General features: G+C 38.8%; 1 protein-coding gene across 1 annotated transcript in view; it reads left to right on the top strand.

The window, feature by feature from the left end:
- CNIH3 (cornichon family AMPA receptor auxiliary protein 3) overlaps positions 1–20,669 on the top strand; it is a 32,479-nt gene that overhangs the window by 1,064 nt on the left and 10,746 nt on the right. The window contains exons 2-3 of the mRNA XM_010217266.2: positions 15,490–15,558; positions 17,544–17,591. Coding sequence (XP_010215568.1) covers positions 15,490–15,558; positions 17,544–17,591 — 117 coding nt within the window. The remainder of the gene's footprint in view (positions 1–15,489; positions 15,559–17,543; positions 17,592–20,669) is intronic.

The following is a 20,669-nucleotide window of genomic DNA, read 5'->3' as shown; positions in this document are numbered from 1 at the left end:
TGAAGCAAGACAGTAATGAAGCTGGAGGCTTAGTTTTGTGTAAGCCTAATAGGTGTGTGAACGAAATCACAGTCTATGTGTTGCAAGAAATTGAATTGTTGTGAGCTGCTAATGATGCGCTTACAAGATTTTTCTTACTAATGAAACCACTGAAATATTATAGTAATATCATGGTACTGCAAGGCTGAAAAGGATTACTAGCAGTCAACTAAGTACTCTTCTGTTCTGAGGAGGGAAAAAAAAAAAAGTGAATAATTCCTCATCTCTTCCCTCCTGACTCCCTTACCTTAACGACTCCAAAAAGTGAGGTTTCTACAACTTCCTTTAAGGGCTTATAGGGAAAAAGTGAATCTCTATTCTTAATCTCTTGCTATGTATTAAACTGTTACTTCCATAGTTACTGTCATCATTTTTATATTTTTTTGACATATTTGAAGTGTCTCAGCGGTAGTGTTCTTCCTGGCTAAATCGCTGTTGTCTAGACGTACAGTGCTTCTAGCAACTGTGGCAAATTATTCCTGTGTAAATCAGTGTAGTTACTGCAAGTTTCTTCTTAGTGAAGCAGTCTTCAATTTTCAGCCCACAAACCTGTGGTTTTCAGGTTTGAAATCAAAAGTGGCTGAAAACACCATTCTGGTGTGATAGGGAAAGAATTGCTAGTCTCATCTTATAAATAGATCATAATTCTATTGAAATATATGGTTTGTGAAGATCATAAAATAACCGATTTAACACCCTGCCAAAACAAACATTTGCACATACCCCATACAAACAAAACCCAGAAACTTTTATTATCCCTTCTGGAAGACTTAATATAGAGTATATTTTAGAACAAATTAGGAAGCACAGTCTAACATGTAGCTAATTTGTTCAGTCATAGAAGTTTCTTTTCTTTAAAAGATGTCATGTATTTTTTTTTCCCAAAAAAACAAAACTCCTAGTCCTCTCCTGTGACCTGGGTTGTTTTCACTGCAATGTGTTTTTAAGGGACAGTAGTATTTTAAATAGGCTTTTGGCATGGCAGTAGAAGATTTTATGAATTATATATTCCTGTAAAACTGCCTTTTTTTTTTTTTTAAGTATTTTGATTACTGCCAACAATAAATTGTTGATTAATCTAATCCCATCACTTTGAAAGACTCATTAGGTTCAGAGATTGAACCTGGATGTTATAAATTATTTTAAAGGGCCAGAATAAATTCTAGCATTTGGACATCATGTGGACTGAGATTTGGGCAGTTATCTGGAATGCTTTGATAATGGCTTAATAAAATATCATTTTAATCCTGCTGATGTCAAGTGGTTTATATAAGAGTAATAATTTTCATTAATATTGGTGTAACAGGTGCAACAAAAATGTGAAGCTAAAACAACAACAACAACAACAGAGTAAAATGAGGATTTCTATTTTGGGAACCTGTACTCTTCTGATGCCTTTTCTCTAGGTAGTTAAAGGTTCTCCAGACATTGTTATGCTTATAGTCTTATGGGGGCAGGTAGAATGAAGCTAGACAGAATTTTTAAAGGAATCGTAAAGAAAAAAATGAAATATCTTAAAATATCTTGGGCATGTAGCACACTTTTTTCCTGCCTCTGAGTGAAGTGCCTGTCTAGGTTTCTGTTGTTGGCTGGCATAAGAAGAAATGAACAAATTGGATGATATTAACAGAAGCATTTAAGCCATACACAAGATTTATCTTAATGTATTCTTGCCGGGATTTCACTCATACATATTCAGTGAATGAAAAGTGCTAAGAAATCTAATTATTAATGTTCTATACAATGTCAGTACTGGTCTCTGATGTATAGGAATCTCTTAAGCATTTAGGTTGTTCAATGACCACATTACTTCTGTTTCGAAAGATGCAGTTTTGACAGCACTGTGTAGAACTGCAGACTTTTGTGCTGCTGCTGTTGTACAAAAGTATTGAGGATTTAGCAGAGAAAGGTGACCTTGGCCTTTCTATTTGGTTTCTTCTAAGAAGGCTGTGGAATTTAGTAAAGCCTTGCATTCCCATTATAAAATGGCATAGGCTGTTTTTTTTTTTTTTTTAGGCTGTTGCTATTCAGAGTAAACTTTACAGATCACTGTGAATTAGCTCTTTCAAAATTCAGTAATATTTTTTCATCTGAGAACTAAAATATTTCTATGAGTTGATGAATTCTCTTAGGTATGTACTTTAGTAAATGTGACAACATTTGAAGCCACATTAGCTGAGTTCGCTAAATGAGTCTGTCTTTGAATGAAGTTAGCCAACAGCAAAATTTTAAGCTAACTTAATATTGATGGAGTGTGTGGGGGAAAAAATAGATTGTATAGAGATAACTTACTATAGTGCTGTTGAGTGTACAGTCCATGTAACTGCAAGATGTGATTGCAGAAATCTATTGCTTTACTAGCTAAAGTATCATTTAAATGCCTTTTGAGAAAGGGGTTCTCTCACAGCTGACCATATTTTGGTGAGGTTGTGTGATATTGCTAACAGCAGACTTTGTTCCATTGACTTGATAATTTTATATCCTGATCTGATTATGCCATAAGCTCAAGAACAGTGTATCCAGTTGTCTTTCCTGGACATTGCAGAGGCATCGTCTCGCCTTATCTAGCTCTTATTGTTCCGTATAAACAACATGTTAATGACATGTTAATGACAGAAATCAGTTTTATTTATCTAAACTGATATTTAGGATTCTGTTAGCATTTAACTGAACAATGTCACATCATCTTGGACTCGCAACAAGATTTTTGTATGCCACACTGCTGTCTGCTGTAGTTCTGTTGATTTCAATTAAACTATGCCTGGATTGAAGTTGATAGAAGATGACCAAATCATTTATTTTTAGTCGCTTAAAATGTGACTTGCCTGTATGAAGTCCTGCCAATGTATAATCCTCTTTTAAAATATGTTGGTTTGGGGCAATGTGGATGTATATGAAAGAGAGGCTATTCCTTTCTGAAAAATTTAAGATCAATTTATCTGCTTTGAGACTTCTTGTTTTAAAGAAAGCTTTAAGAAAAGAGACTTGCAAATGTTCAATTTTACAAACCACTGTAACAACGATCCATAAATATTAAGAACACTACTGTTTTAAAATAACTTCATGCAGTAGATTGTCTCTCTTTGAACTTCAAACCTCTCTGAACAGAGGTATCATCATACCTCTGAGTGCGTGTTAATGCTTAATAACCAGCAGTACTAAAGGATAGAGGTATCGTACCAGTGAAAAATTTAGTAGTGCTTGCACAAGAATTTATACCAAATCAAGTAAGTATTTGGACTATTTTCCTGTAATTGTGAATATACATGAATATTGGACAGCTGTCTGGCATGTCAAGAATAGCGTCCACTGCAATCAGTGAGGAGTACTTGGCCCCAACCTAAGAAGAAGAATACATCAATATGAAAATGTTGTGTGTTCTGTGGTGGTGCGGGTGGTTGTTGCTGTTTTTCTTGTTTGTTTTGGGGTGCAAGGACATTACTGAACCTGATAAACTCCGACCATATGACTTTGCCCAGAGTTTACAGTTACAAATTTGCAAGTTAAATATAGTGGAAGGCAATGATTAGATGCAGTAATGTAGACTAAAGTTGACTTCTTGGTTGTAAATTTAAGTAAGGATTTTTTTATTTATTTTTTTTTTTTTTTGGAGAATATCAGGGCAGAAGGCTTGGGAATCTGTGTTTCGAGCTGTTTTGGCTATAGTCTTTGTGTATGATGTTTCGCGGGTACCTTAAATTCCCTATGCATTGCTTTTTCATTTATTAAGAGTGGATAGTAGAATTAAACTTCAAGTGTTGCATGTCATTTTATTTAACACTTACCTCTAAAATGTCTTTAGCTTCTGACAGAAGCTGCTCTGTCTGTACAAGAAGTGACGTTGTTATTTTTCACTATTGCCTGGTTGATTTTGACTGTTTCTAATACCCAATTTGTAGTAATTCAGGTAAGGGAAATTGAAAACTATTTGAGACTTATATGCATGGAATTTAGTGAGTGTTCAGCATCTGATGCACTTAAGCTGCCGTCTGAAATTCCTAGCCTAACTTTTGATAAGTTAGGCTTATTTTTAAACATAAAAGTACAGGGAGAGAGTCAATTAAAGCGTGTTTGATAGTGAATTCACATTAGTAGCACATGATCTGCTAGAGTATCAGTATTCTCTGTATATCAGTGTCTTGCAGTTTCTGTAGCTTTGCTTGGAGGATAGCTAGCTGTCCTGTCTCAAAATGAGTGCAGAGATTTGTGAGCTCCTTTGAGTAAGTCTTGCATGAGTAAAGGCTGCCAGTCAGCTCAATTTAACATCTTTGCAATGCATTAAGGCCTGTCTTGAAATGAAAGTAATTTCCTTATAGATGTGTGGTTGAGTTTGCATTTTCTTTCTGTTATTTAAGTTCAGTTCTGTCCTTTAATGAACCATTAATTCAGTTCTCTGAGAATATTGGGTAATTATGTGATTAAAGATAAGATCAGATTAAGGTTTGAAGAGCAGGAGCACAAAGACTGTTGCTGTATGTTATACCCATTTTTCTCTCCTCTATTGCAGTGGCTGAGCCCATTGTCCCTGAAGGTTTCATAGTCATGACAGCTTAAAGAATGAGTCTGATATTTCCACCCTTTTTAAAGACGGAGCACAACCAAATTGGTCTGACTGTAACATAGCTTGGCAGCTCCCTTATAACTCTTCTAAAAGAAGTTTGTCACATTAATGCTGACAGACAATGTATCAGGCCAGGCAGCATAGACTATGGGACAAAATACATTTTGTATACTAGTAAATAAATAATGAATAAAATGTATTTTAATTACTGTTTAAGAATGACAGGCTTAAAAACTAAAGTTTTTGATTGGATCTGTCTATATTCTTCAACTATCATTGTTAAATTTATTTGGACGAAAGTTTTAAATCATGAGGAGTTGCTGCTGGTTGTAGTTCCAGATGCTTCGTGAATTACAGTGACCCTGTTCAGCCTCGTGCTTCCTACAAAGATGTGCGGAGACCGCTTCAGCATCACTTGAGTTTCACATCTACCATATTTTTCTTTAGGTAAAAGATCTGAGTACTACAGAGATTTTTATCTTTAAATTGATAAATCATGTGTTTCTGGGGCTTTTAAAACTGTAATGCTTGTTAGTAAGCGAGTCAATACAGCTTTCGTGTTTTATTAGACTGTTAACACAGCTCTCGGATGGAGTTACAGGTATGAGTTTAGAGCCCTTGTTAAATATGTTTGTTTCTTCAGCCACTCAAAAGACAATGTTCGTCACCCTTAAAACATTTAGTTCAACCCTCAGACCTCTGGCTTTGATTACATATTTTTTTTCCCCTGAAGACAAAAGTGTCAAGATAGCTTCCAGAGAGAGGAAGAGTAAGAAGTGGAGCAGAATTAATATCTTTCCCTTACAGATATTGGGACATCTCTTCGACCTGGTTCTCTTCCTCAGTGGCTTTTGTGCACAGTTTGTTAGTAGTAAGTGTTATTGCTGACAGCTGGAGTTGAATCTTTAGCAGGCAATCCCGCTAGTTCTCACTGAAATCATAATCTCGGGGGTAATGAGGGGTTTAACTCTTTTTGAGGTTGATGTTTTTGAAAACATTTCTACTTTTTGTGGAAGCAAAATACCTTTCCCATGTGAGACAGGTAAGCAGTATTATTATTTCTACCCTGCAAAGGGATATTTGCTTTAAGTCAAAGGATAGAGTCAGTTGATGAGGTAAAGGCAGAATTTAAAATACAAGGTGATTAATTTGTGCTGATGTTTCACAATTTCTGTTTAAAAATTGGGTTTCCTGACCATGATGCTCAGTGAGCAAGTTGCAGTTTTATCAGCAGGCTGGCTCCTGCATTCCTTGGGTATAATAATTACTCCTTCAGAAATGTTATGTTTCTGTTGTGTAAAGTAAGTTGTGGCAACACTGCAAATACTCTTAGAGGCAGCACTAGCTTATTGGTGGTCTCTCATGGTCTCTCATCCATTACTTTTATCTTACTGGTACTGAAATAAATCTTCTCCTTTTTCTCACTATTCCTTTGTAGCAAGTTTATTTTTTTTTCCTAGTTCATCTATTCTGGTGTATTTTCCCATATGTTTAATACCCTCTTCCTGAAAATCATTCTGCAGAACATCTTTTTTATTTTGAGCTTTGATATTATCCGCTTTGTACTGCTAACTGATTAAAAAAAAAAAAAAGCCTCCATTCCTTTTGAGAATAATTTACGAAGATGGAGCTTTGTGACTTTCATGTTTTACTGTATTTTTTTTCTCCTGTATCTCCTGTACTGTAGATTTGATGAGAAGAAAAAGGAAAGTGGGGACACTGAGCAGGAGCACATTGCATGTAGGAGAGAGTAAGTTACAAATGATTTGTAACTTTGAGAGAAACAGAGGTAGAAGAATGCTTCCTTTCACAGCTGTTGTTGGCCAATTATATTGTCTCCAGCCAGAATTAACCTGCTATCAATGCACCTACCACCCTTCCTTTTACCCTCCCTATCTGGCCAGTCTTTGTATTGGGCCTTTCAGTGGTTCAAGTCTAACTGGTCCCCAGTTGGTAGGAAAAGCTAATGCAAAATTTGGTGTCCGCAATCAAAAGATGTGAAAAACTTTGGTAGTAACTCTGTGGCACAGAGATAACGAGCAGTGCTTCTTAGTTGTGTCATTTCTCACTGAATTCTTTTGATTGGGTGTGGAGTTTAATAAAAAGAGAAACAAGGCTGAAGTGAGGCTCTGTCAGTTTTTAAAAGCAGAGTTCTCCAGCCTCTCCTTGGTTTGTACACAAAACAACTCTGTTTTCTTCTGATCTTGCTTGTGCTGAGAGGTTTGCAGACCAATTCAATGGGTTCTAGCTATTGTATGGTTTAGAGTCACAGATTCTCATTGCCCTGTCAATACCTTGGCTGCAAAGCTCAGATCCAAACTTCCATACTTTCCTTTTGGCCCACTAGGGAGATCAAAACTACAGATGAATCCTAGACTGAACTTTGTACATCTGCCTGTTAAGTTCAGCTGTAGATCTGGTCTTGTTTGTAGCCTTTCCGGGACAGGAGAAGGAAAACTGACTGGAAAAGTGTGTGTGAAATGGAACAGGATGCCCTTTGCTAGATTCCCCAATGTGTGTTCATAACTGGGAATTCTTGCTGTCACAGAATGTTTTTCAAGACAGTCCCAACTATCGGATCAAATTAGCACTTGATGGACAAGTAACAGCATTCCTGACATGGCCAGTCAGTTTGTTGTCACTGGTGGTCTCTGTGTAACTGATCTTTGGGCTTTGGTGCCCAAGTAGGGAACTGGAAGAGGTTAGATACTAAAATGTTCAGAAGCTTTTGGTTTTGTTTCCTAAATGGAAAGCCTGTTTTCCTCCAAGGAGAATCCCCATGAAATATCCCATTGCATGCAGGAGGAGGAGAGCAAGTGTAGGGCAGGGCGTTGGTGTCACGCCTGCATCCAAAGCCCAAGGAGTCACACTGGGGTATGGGAAATTTCTGTTCAGTCCCCTTCCCTGCAGAGATTGGCTCTGTATTTCACATGGGCCACCAAAGGTGCCCTGGCTTCTGGGCTACTGGGGGATACTGAGGGGGGAACCTTCTCAAGCCTTAGTGATAGGGTTCTCCACTGTGTAAAGGTTTGGTACATTGATCAGTTTTGTTTGTTACCTGCTCTTTGATTTTGATTTTTCTCCCTACAATAGTTAATAGCTAGTGTGTCCCTTCAGAGTTGTTGAGTGTTTGCAGGGATATGTTTGATTCACGGAGCGCTGCTTCCTTCTAAACTCTTTCCTTGTATGACTGGGGTAATGTATAGGTTTTAAAAAAAGAATTTTTTTAAAAAAGAATTGTGACAACAAAAATGATGAAAACCTTCAGAGGGAAGATGATGCCCGGAAATCTGGACTTACCTGAAAGTTCACCTTGAAGTCTGTTTTGAAATGTGTTTTAGCCTTTTTAGAAACAGGCTCTGTACAGCTGTATTAGCATTGTTGCTTCTCTTCAGCTTGCTTGCTTGTCTTCCAGCTCATAATAAACTGTAGTTTATCTGTGTACAGCTGATCTTTCCTGCCTGGATTTTAGGTGGTCTGCATTGAAAAACAGTGAGTGGATTGAAAAAGCTGTGATGCAAGCAGAGGTAATTTCTGAACTTTAGATTTGGGGAATATGTGGCTTTTCTCCTTCCTTTGTGAAGGAGAGGATTGTTATCTCTCAGTTTCAGGATAGCATGAACGTATTTCAGTGACTGTGGTAACAAGGTGGAATCTCCATCTAGAATCCTGTTGTCATTCAGTGAAACTGTCTTTTCTTTGCGGTTGGATGAAAAGATTTTCAAGAGCCCTTTTCATAACAGTTTTAGAAATCTGTGAATAGATGCTTTTCACATCACCCTTATGGGAACTTGGTGTTCTCCAGAGCATTTTGCAGTTCTGTACATCTCGGTGGTCTTGTCAAAAACTGGTAACAACAAGCAAATTCGTTGCATTCTTCACATGTGGTTGCTTTTTTCAGATGGTCTGCAGCGTAACCAGTAGCTCCAAGATCCTAACTTTCCATTCAAAGCTGTTCTGGAGGCTCTATACAGTGTAATTGTGCTCTTTGAGATAAATTTCTGTCTATTCACAGGCAGTTGAGAAATTTTCAGCAAAATTTTCATGACTGTCAGTGAAATTTAAGCTTCTAATTAGAGCCGAAAAAGTTGAAATCATGTTCACCTCAATGTAATACCATGTTACAAATAAAAGAATTTCAGTAAAAAGATGAAAATAATGTGCTCAGCTTTACGTTCATGCAACCCTGGATGGCGCCAACAAGAGCTTAGTCTATTTGCATTAGCAATGTGTTTGGATTTCTATGTGGAGAGCTGTTTAATAGTGGCAGCATATGAAATTCAAGTTAAGTGGAGCAAGGAAATGCCATACAATTATTAATGTGAAATCTGACAAATAGAACAATTTTCTACCCTTGAGTGATTTGAAACCATTTTCAGCCTTAATCCAAAAAGGCACCGCTTAAAGCAATGCTCTGTTCTGTGGAGACAAACAACAGTACAACAGTTGTCTAGAAATGCATAATTTCACATTTCATATGCTATTAGTCAACTGACAGAATTCTTTGTTTCCTCTAGCGTTTTATATGGTGCAGAAATCTTTTTTTTTTTTCTCCTGTCATTGATTCTGTAAATCATTTAACTTCTGAACTTCATTTTTCCTTTTGTATGTAAGATAGAAATGATATTCTCTCTGAGTTGGTTTCTCTGTCTTGAAGGAACATTTATAACTAAAAGACATTATTAGCTATTATTGTTTCATTCTGTTAACATGTAGTGAAGATATTCATCAAAACCAGCATTTTGAATACACAACTTTGGGAAGCTGCTCAGTTACATAACCAGATAGGAAGAAAATTAATTTGAAGCTTTCTTTTCTTAAATAGAAGATATTTAATAAAAGGATATTGGCAAGAAGTAAAGTATGAAAAAAAATAAAGGGTGAAATTCTCTGGCTTTTGAAGCAGATTCCCTGTCCTTCCATGCAACTTTGAATAACTGTTCTAAGGAACTGTTGTTTGTCACTCTCTAGTAGAGGAGAGGGAAGCTGTTCTTAATGGCAGGAATTCGTGAGGGGTGATTTCCACTAAAATTAAACTTGATGATGCAAAGATCACTCCAGATTATTTTGCTTTATATCTCTCCTTGCCTCATTGATCATGCAACTACAATTTCCAGAGATTTAAGACTTGCTTTAAATATAATTAAGATGCAAATGTGTCCTGATATGGCAACTTGAAATATCGGGCAGATTTGTAGATGAGCTCATAGGGAGACAGGCAGGGAACTGAGTCACATGAGATGCTATTGAGACATTGACGGCTCACCTCGTGTGGCTAGCGGGGAATTGCTGTTCTAGATAGCAGAGCTCTTGCTGGGTTTTAGAGATAAGCACTTCCAGTCAGATAAAGCAGCAAGAGAAGGAGTGTATTCAAGGATAGGTGAGGATTAAAGGTTTATATTTTGCTGCTGTGGTAATGAAGTGCAAGTTGGGGTTGCATATTTCAAATATTAGCATAATATACCCATGTGAAGCTAGAACACTAGAATAGTAAAGTTTAAACTGAATGATTGCTTTGACTTTCTGACTTTCTGACACATGCTACAAAAAGACACAGGTAACGCATCAACTGTGTCTCATTGGGAACCACGACTGTACGCTGAAAGGTTTCTGTGGTGTGAACCAGACAGGCAGTATTTACTAGCCTCTGTTAGTAAGTTCCCTGTCTGAAGTACAAACCTGCACAATACTGTAAGTATTTGCCCTGTGAGACTTCCTGGCACTGCCTGAGTTTGAACTGCTCTCTAAAGGATTGAATTTTAGTGTGTCCTTTGAAATAAAGGTTATTGAAACCCGTAAATAACACTGATGCTATCTGCTAAATGTAAAGCTGCTCATAATTTCTAGATAGTGTATTCTGTTACTAATTTATTAATGATTTATTTCACCCTTCTTTACTTCTCGAGCACTTACCATGCTGCTGCCCCATTAGTCATGGCCCATGTTCATAAGGACCTTCCCTCTAATCCTTACTCTTAGCTATGAGGATAGCTAATACAGTTGAGATAATTTGATGCATGTAATGTAGTATCTAGTCTCCTACAGAAACATGATTGAAAAAAAGGTTTTGACTTCTTCAGAAAAGGGATTTTTTTTTTTTTTGGTGTCAGGATGAAAATCCCCAGAAACCCAAGAGTTATTCCATTCATTTAAAAAAAAAAAAAAAGTAGTAGTGATTTAGTGCCAGCATCCTCTGGCCCTGTTATTCTTGTACTCAGGCTTTAATGCACAAGATTTGTGTGTGTGTGTGGGCTTGTGAGTGTCAGTTAGCAGCAACTGGGAAGGAGCATTCTACTGAGTTGAAAACAAATTGTTTTGGAATCGTGCCAGGTTCGATGCACCTTCCCACCAAATAGTACTTTTTTTTTTTTTTAATAGCTTTTATAATGAAGCAGTCTTGGCATGATAGAAGTGGCTCGTGTTATCTCTGAACAGCCTTAAAAGTTAGGAGAAGGTTCCCAGTCTTCACAGCAGATTCAGAAATGGGAACCGTGAAAGGGCAAACTGCATGCTGCCTTCCTGTTTTTAAAATGAGCTGGATCATTTACCGATTTATCATTTAGAGATCATTACTTTTACCACGGGGATTGTATGATACAGTATCTACAGAAGTAAGGAACTGAATTTGACAGCCCAGCCTGTCCCCTGCAGTCCTTCTGCCTGGATTTTGATAATTAAGTGGCAATAAATAGATGGCATTTACTATCACTTCTTCAGTGTAGCACAGGCAAAGTACTTCGATCCAGGAAGTGAGATTAAATTCTTTGAACTCTACCAAGAAGTGCGCATTTTCTTTAAAATAAGTAGAATATTGTATCATATAATCTGATAACACATTTTTATCTGATCCCTTTCTGCAGGAAACAGCACATTAAAATAGACTTAAGATGGTCCTTGAAAGGTATGCTTTCTAACTTCCACGCTTTGGTCAAACTCCAGCCTACTTAGTCTATTTTCTAGTGAATTAAACCTGCCAGTCCTGCACTTGGATTGTACTTCATTTCCTTCTCTAAACTGTTTACAGAATAATGCAGCAGAATACAGAATAATACAGGTAATGCAGCAGACATATTCTCCACCTCTCTGTTACAAAGTGTTGCAGTTAGTCCATGAATCACATGGCTCTCCAGGGAGCTGGTACTGAAGTCTACAAGATTTGTGTGTACTCTTAACCGTGAGCCTGCATCCTTTCCCTGAGGTTTACTATTTACTGTAACTATTTAAGTAATAGTTAAAGGATACTTCTAAGATGCATGTGCGCGCTTTTTATCTGTATACACACCCTCTTCTGGATATTTTCCCCTCACTGCCCGTCGTGCTTTGGTTTTTTGCGCCTTCTTGAGTGACTGCAGGTAAGGGATAGCACCACAAGCAGACCATCCTTTGCAGCAGGAGTTGACGTCTGTCCCCTCTGCCCTCGGGACAGTGAAAGCTCTACTGTGCAGCCTAGTGGCCATCCAGAAGTTGCAGTAAGATGTTGAGTTATTACAATACAATGAGAAATGGGAACTGAACACCATTTTCTCTGAGCTGCCTGCTCGTGATATGCTGGCCTTAAAAGCTGCAGCCCATGAGATGCTTGGTAGCGCCTACCAAAACCGAGTAATGAACCAGGGCTCCAGCCCTGGCAAGTAAAAGGTGCTTCCTCTTGAAGCCAGCATTTGACCCCTCCCTGTGCTTGTGAACCAAGTAAGCCAAATTGCCTTCCACAGTATCACAGGTGGATTTTTTTTTTTTCCCCAGTGATTTTGTTCGCATCTTTCTCCTCGACTTCGTCCGGGTGACACTGCTCTGCATTTTTCCCATCCTCTGTCATGTGAAGTCAGCTACTTAATGTCCACTCAGATCTCTCTGTAGTGCTTTCCAGTTGATCACCTGCCTCATATTTGGTTTCTTGCCACCTCTGATTGACAAAATCCAGCAAAGTAATTCTCTGGGCTTGTATGAAGCTGGTTCATGCATGATAAACATTCAACATTACTTGCTGGATGGTTTGGCAGTTCAGAGAGAAGAGGATCAATGTATCTACTCTGCAGCTGGTGGGCAGGCGTGGAGCCAGTGCAAGTGCAATGTGCCCTGAGTGAGTCTGTCTGCCTTTCTACATATCTGTTTATGTAGATAGGCAGCTTCAGGTTGACACCCAAGATGAGGGCTAGACAAAGTGTGTTTAAATGAGCCATAAAGATAATTTCTTTAAGACAGAGCTGTAGTACACTGGCCTTGTCATGACATGGAAGTGTCTGTGATGTTGCTGGTCTGTTTGGTGCTTAGTGTGGTTGTAATCAAGTTCTGTTTTATCTTTTCTGAGATACCAATAAGTAGTACTACTCCAAAACTTCACATTTTCAAGTCAAATACATATTTTCTAAGGACTCTCTCTGTAAGAACTTCTGTAAATGCTCAGTGATTAGGAAAAAAATTGTACATTCTTCTCTAAAATTAAGAGATCATGATTCATTCCTGCAATTTAGAGGTGAAATTTTCAACTAGATATATCTATAAGCATAGAAAGAAAACAAAATTCAGGTTCTGTCCTACATGAAAGCCTCATTATTCACAGCTGTTATTGTGTGGAGAGATGTATGTAGAGAGTGGGGGTGATGAAAACGCCTTTTACAAAAATCCTTGCAATCGTTGCTCTTCTGTAACTGTTGATGTCATCCCAGTCTCCTCTGCTCAGTGCAAGTGTTCAACCAGGGGCAAGCTCTCGTCTGACTTGCGTGTGGAGCGGTGGGATTTGCAGATGGATGAATCACCAGAGAAGGCAATCAGTGCAATAACCCTTCAAGTTTATTAGGTGAATAACACCCCCAGATACTCCTTATTTCTGTCAACAGAAAAGATGTAGCTTGGGCTGTGGCACTGCAAGCTCCCTGCATCGTTCTGCAACATGGAATCGTAAGGAAAACTTTCCAAAACAAAAGCTGGATGAGTCTCTGATGCCTATTCAGTCCGCGGCCCCTTCTCTGCAGTAACAATAAAGCTGGTTGCACTGTTCAGCATTCTACATGCTGGAGTGCTCTTGTCTCCAAGGAACTGCTTTGTCAGGATGCCAAGTGTGACAGCTCCCGAGATGGGCAGCACCCTGAGCTCCTGGAGCGCTGTTCCGAAGTGCTGGGCACCTCTGCTCCACGGCGGATGGAGAGCGGCACTGCGTGCAGCTGGAGCACCGCCTGGGAGGGAAGCCAGGGCCCCGGCCTCCCACGGGAGCTCTGCGTGGGCTGCAGCGTGGCCAGCAGTCAGGTCCTTGGCTTCTTCAGGAGGAGATGGCGCCTCCAGCCCCAAGTGCCCCCAACCATTGAACTGCTACGTGGTGCTGATGGTAATTGAAGACATTTCCCAATTAATTCTGCAGGCCGCTCTGCAGCACCATGCGGTCTTGTCTTCAGTGTGAAATCACTTTGTATTCTGAGCAGCCTCCAATCTTAGAAAGCTACAGCTTTCCTTCTGCCACTTCTCATCCAAAGTTCTAGAATTAGTGTACCCAAAATTGTGAAATTAAAAAAAAAAACCCCAAAAACAAAAAACACCTTTGGAAGCTTCCTTGTATTCCTAGTAGTTGTGAGCCTGGCCGTTATTAAAGCTTTTCATTGCAAATATGCTTGTCTTAAAAAAGTGCAGATGTGTTAATGTGATCCCTGGATTTCCATTCCAGGGAATTTAAGAAACTATATTATAGAATTTAGAATATTAACAATTGGGGAGGGTTTATTTCTGCCTGTGTCCTCCCAAAGTCCGTTGCAAAAGAAACTTTCTTCCCATGCTGTTGAAGGAACTTCCCTCCAACCCTGTGTGCTTGATACCAAATCTCAGTGTTTTTACTGGCACCTTAATACTGCCTTCATTTATAGACAGCCCAGAAGATCTGTGAGATCGTCGTGCTTAGACTTGTTGCTTCCATTAGAACAATTTGTTCAAATGTGTCAGATTAATTTCAATCAATGTGGATATTATGTAAGCAAAACAAAGTGAATTGTATGCCAGCAAACAAAGAATAAGACTTTTGACTAAAGAGTTGGAAAGGCAGTTTAAAAAAAAAAAAAAAAAGAAAGAAATTAAATGCTTAGTATATGAAGCCAGTCTCTCTCATATGAACCAAGTTCTTCACAATCATTGCAGCCCCACCACAGTCTGTTACTTGCTCTTTCACTGTAGTTTAAGCGTCTGATGCAGAACGTGTACAGATACAGCATTCGAGGGAGAAATGTTTAACTTAATCATGTGCTTTGGTCCCTCTGCAGTTTTTTTCTGGAACTGTGGTTTGTCATAGTTGAAGAAGTTAAATTCTGCAGTGTGCTATTAAGAAAATTCCACCCTTTTCTGATTTAAAATGTGCTTCAGCATGATGACTACAGTATTAGAGTACAGGGTAGTGGTTAGATCAGTGGATTGTAGCTCCAGGTTTTATTATCACAGGTTGTTATATGAGTCATGAGCAGGTCATTTTCAGGCTTTCTGTTCTTCCATATCTGTAGAACACATGTGATTTTTAATTATATACCACAAAATCTGTATTGATAACACAGTTTCTTATTTCTAGAACACCTAAGCAAGCAGGAATGCTGTAGCATCTTATAGGATGGTTGTTGCACTTCTATATTCACAAGAGCTGGTTCCTTATATTCAGTCAGAAGATTTGATTTGTTCTGTGCTTCCCAGTCTGAAGAAGAGAAAGGCTCTGGGAGCTCAGCCTTTGCATTTTGGGTCTTCTAGCATCTAGGGTGCGTTAGATGCGTTTTGCAAGAGGCAGCACTGTTGGATTCTGGTGTCTGCAGTGATTGAAAGCCTTGGAAAGGGAGGGAGGAAATTAATCTGGCTAGAATCTAGCTAAACAAACAAAAGTGTTGAAACAAGCATTAATTACAATGTTTGAAAAAACTGTTTTGCAGATAATCGCCTTTGATGAGTTACGGACAGACTTCAAAAGCCCAATAGATCAGTGCAACCCAGTCCACGCAGTGAGTACAACCAGGAGCTTGCTAAGCAATAACGACTAAAGAGCGAGCAGTGCACTGAGCTATCAGTGGGACTGTGAGCATGGAAATGAATGTAGAGGCTGCTGGGAATGTGATTGTGGTTTGCAAATTTGATTTATCAGGCCTCTCTGAGGCAGTCAGATGGCAACTCTTTATGCTGATAGCTCTCTTTCCTAAAGACAGGAAGGTACTCTGAAAGTTCAAAGATTTGAAGGGCTTGTGATATGACACTATTTTTTTTCCATTATTTCATTTTATAACACCGATTTTTCTTTTTAAAATCATTTGCTTTCTCTGCCTTGAAGCGTGGGCTGAGCACGTTCCCCAGTGCCATGTGTATTGACCAAAGGACTTGATAAAAGGAGCTCTCCTAGGCCTCCCTGTCTCATGGCAGGGCTCTAAGTTCTGCTGCAATTTTAAGAGCGAATAACACATTCTGTTGCATCTCTTGTGACAAAGGTTGAATAGCGCCCTACAACAGTAGTTTGTTTTATCTAATGGACCAAACTGCAACCTAGATTTAAGCTTATAAAATTACTTGTTTAAATGACATGTAATTTAGAATGATTTGGTTAACTACAACCTGAATCAGATTTCTACTGCCAATACTGAAATAAACCAAGCAGTAATCTCATTCCCTGTGAAGAAATCTGTTATTCATTCATGCATTTTTCATTGTGCTTTTAAGAGTATTTTGTCGGGAGGAGGTTGAATTAGAGAGAATTCAAAAGATTTTGGTGTCAGAGCTGTTAACTGAATTCAAATCCCCTAACTCACACTGTGTTACTTGGACTTTCCCCAGCTGCCATTAGGCATCTGTCCACTAGAGCAGACTGAGAGGATAATCTTCCTACCTGCACTTAGCTCCCACTGGAGGCAAGAAAGGTTTCTGCAGGTGCAAGGCACGTCCATCTACTACTGGTCTCGTGATTACAGCCATGAATCTAAAATTTCTGAAGCTCTTTAAGATCACGGACATCAAAGAGAGAGATCAGTCTGCCACTGTCTTGCCAAAATGACAGACTTTTGTTTTAAAATGGTAAAGCTTGGGAAAGAGAGCAGTAAAGAGGTATTTCTTTGCAGAACAAAAATAAAACTCAAAAATTGGAACAATTTTAAAGCGTTTGAAGAGCACAGTCTTAAAGAGCATTTGCTCCTTACACTGATGTATTCTATTATCTGTTTAAAAAAGGTAACTGTTTAGAATAGTTTTTTTCCATGTTTGGAGGGGACCATTGCTCAGTCATAAGTTTATGTTAAGATTCACAGCAATCAGGTGCTTTGACTTAGTGTAAAACTGCTTTTGGTTTCAAATGGCCTCACTGCTCCTGAGCAGTGCACTGGGTCTGTTCTGCATTAAGGCTCAGGAATGCAGGTAAATACTGAATGTCGCTACAGTTGACGAGTCTGACTCCAAGGATGCTCTAAGCAAGATTCACAGAAATAAAATAAACCAAGACAGGTTTTCTTTTAAATGACTTATAGTGAGCAATTCACCAAGAAAATCAGATCTGCTCTGCACACGTGCCATCACTGAGACCTATGATAAATTCTATTGTTGGTTACACTGTTGGAACGTAGGGCGGTTTGCTGTCCTATCTGCTCAATTACAGTGACTTTCAGTATTTATAAATGCATTCATTGTTTAAAGTCACATTTCTTAAACTTTACAGATATTTTTTACGAAAAGGTGTACAGAGAAGTTGCAGCCTCTAACTGGAAGCTGGCTGTGGCTTGAATCCCCACTTTATCCAATTATATATAGTAACAGCTAAAAATACTGAAATGAGTAAGTTATTTGACTTGCAAGCAGTAGATAAGAAGTGACTACTACTGGATAAGTTAATAATGTATGTTGTTTCCTTGCACCCAATAATTATATTTTTTGACCCACTATAATTTTAATATGCTGTTTTAATTTATAACACCAGCTAATGTAATCTCTTTTTTCCCACCTCTTTTGACAGCGAGAGCGATTGAGAAACATTGAGCGTATTTGTTTCCTCCTGCGAAAGGTGAGCATAAACTAGCCCAGGTTTGGAGAAGCCTGTGAAAAGTAAAGCCACTGAGTGGTGGTCTGCAGTCATTCTCTTTGCATAATTCTCTCGCCACATGGATGAAAGGCTGAGTTGTACTGCAGAAGTGGAAATCATGGTGATTTTGTAAAGATAGAGTAAGACCTATTATATGAGGTTAAAGTAATCCAAGATATCTAGGTAAGAACTGAAACTCAGAACACCCGTCCCTTCGTTTGGAACATGCTTTTCAGAGATAACAAATTGCTTTGCAATTGCAGCTTCAGGTGCTTTTATAGCTATGGCATCTGATGATACCACTATGACAATGGTGTTAGAAACACGGTTTCTGGACAGTGGCTTACAATTTGATAAATGAAACATTTTATCAATTTTATCACGTTTAGTATTTGAGTTTTTTAACTGGTTACATTGAAAAGTTGAGGGAATATTTATTTTGACTTGAGCCAAGAGAGTTGCTGAATACCTCAGTTTCTGCAGGGTTTGAGGAAGCTGGTAAATTTTAGAGTACATTCATATGTTAGATCTTTCCTCTACAGCTTGAAAGAGAGTTTTCATAAGCATTCTGTCATCTTGACTCTGTCTTTGAAGTCAAAATAACCGTAATTCCAAAGTATTCTACTTCATATATCCAAGTTTCTGTGAATTGCTTTCACCAGAAGAGCAATGGGCCACCTAATTTTTTCTGCATTTTTCCTTAAAAGGTCATCATTGAAGCACAGACTGTAGATTGTGTGTTAATGAAAGTAGAAACTAAGTTCAAATATGTTTTTCAGTAACTGATTGCTGTATCCTGAGACGTTTTGGGAAAGCCAGAGCAAGGGTGGTTGGCTCAGGTTGATCCAAAGATGTGCTGCGGCCACATCTGCATCTGTTAAGGCGGCATTCTCGTATGGATCAGGGTTTGAGACCTGTCTGTTTGGCACTGCTGTGTACATGTGGCTGTCAAGAACCTCCTTCAAGTACTTTCTTAACATGCTTACGACACAAAGGATGTGAAAAGTAGAGAAAATACTTAATAATTGTTTTCTGTTTTGTGGAGCTGGCGCCCAGCCAGTTTGAAGCTATGTCCCAGTTTCTTTGACATAAAGCAACTGGTGGGTGGTAGTGAGTTAATATGTGAACCGCATGGGAATGCCTTGCCAGCATCAGCGTTTAATTCCTGCAGAACATCAGACTCACTGAACAGCAAAATGGAGCATTTTGGCTACTTAGAGAGTCTGTGCACATCAAGGACTAGGCTGCTTCTGGTTCACATAAAGAGTTTGCTAATTCAGCCTCACCTTCAAAGTTCTTTGGGGACACATTTATTTTACCTGGGAGATGAGATACAAGAAGAGGGTGGTGGAATAACTATGGTGATTCAAATCTGACAGTGACAGTAGCTGTGGCTTACATAGTATAAAGGATACACACTGTAGGGCAAAAATGTTGGAAAAAGAGTGAAGATATTGAGTGTCTGTTATATAGGCAGAAGAAAATAGCAGGGTATTTTCAGCAAACAGTGAATCTATCCCTTTATAGGATATATTTATAGGGATATAGAGGTTTATAGATGGGCTATAAAAATACATTCAGTTTCAGTATAGACTGTTTTAAAAGCAGACTGACAAGGCATGGTTTTGGAAAGACATTCTGCAGCCAGGAACTTTCTGACATTTGATTTGGGAAAAATATTTCTATATCATTAATGCACCAAATAAGGGAGCGTGTAAAGCAGGTATGTGTGGTGCTGGTGTGTGGACAAGTATAGTGTGATAGAACTAGATAAGCCTAACTTCTCTGGTCACTAGAGAAGGAGTCTATAAAGAAGCTATGAATTTTGAATAGCCGTGGACAAATATCTTGGGTCCTGATGTAAACAACAGGAAGGAATTCTTTTCTGAAGGTGGCATTATGCCGGGTTCCTTCAGGAGACAGATCTCATTTCATTCAGTGGCTTCTTTGGGGGCTTTTGGGGATATATTTGTGAGCGTGCACGTATGGCTTGAATTGATGAGCGTTGCACAGATGTGACATGGTGCAGGAGAGGCACGTGCTGGCACTGGTGACTGCTGTGGCATTTCTATCTGGACTATCATCAGATTCCTACCTTTCAGCCCTGCAGCTCTGCTGTTTGGGCCAGCATAAGAACAGTGTAAAAGCTGCTGCTTAAATTACCAGCAACTCATCCATAAAATACATGCTGCTGCCATTCCCAGTAAAAGTGGGCACTTCCCGGAACAGAGAGAGATGTAGACAAAGTCACAGCACTGGCAAAGGAGGAGCTCCCTTTTCTCCACTATTTTTCTGTGACAGATCTTGGAAAGAGCTTGGGTTGGGACTGAGTTCTGACGGTCTCTGCTCGCTCCACGCACCCCCTCTCCTGCCTTTGCTTCTCCAAGGATGAGCCCACGTGGCGCTGCGTGCAGGTACAGGAGTAGGACGAATTTCCTTCTTAACATATGGTCTATATACTTAGTCAAGCACTGTAATATTATTCCTTTACCTCTGAGGAAACTTAAATTGAGCTGTGATTAGGTTGTGACTAAATTCAAACATCATGATGCTGTTGCTTTCAGTTGGCAAATCCATAGTCTAGGGAGGAAAGTTAATTGAACTTGCTTAATTCCCAGCAAACATTTCAGAGTTTAGTTTGCTCATGCCAAACACTGCTGAAAAGTATAAGCGACCGTTCTCAAAAACACAGCAAATATTTGTTTTTAAAGCTCATTAAGTTCAAATAAGAGTGATTTATGAACGAGAAAACTGAAACTGGCTTACCTGGGAGGCAACTGAGGTAAAAAGATAGATATATATTTTTTGGTCTGTTTACCTACTACAGTGGAAATATTTTAGTTAGGTTGAGCATAAAATTCATAAAACCGCAAGTGGTTAAAAAAAAAAAAAAAGTGCCAGAGCTCAACCCTTTATCTTGATTTTATTTGATTTTTTGCAAGTCCTAAAGGGATGATTGGAAAAGAATAAATTCAGCAAGAAATCTAACTGCAGGCAAGGTGACATTAACCTCAAAGATGTTCCAGCTGAACTTGAACTCTCTTCCAAAATATAAAAAAT

Source organism: Tinamus guttatus, unplaced genomic scaffold (assembly GCF_059628265.1).
Source record: "Tinamus guttatus ecotype Peru unplaced genomic scaffold, ASM5962826v1 Tinamus_guttatus_pri_ptg000241l, whole genome shotgun sequence".
NCBI classification, from domain to species: Eukaryota; Metazoa; Chordata; class Aves; order Tinamiformes; family Tinamidae; genus Tinamus; species Tinamus guttatus.
Note: the sequence above shows the minus strand (reverse complement) of the source record. Positions and strands in the feature narration are given on the sequence as shown.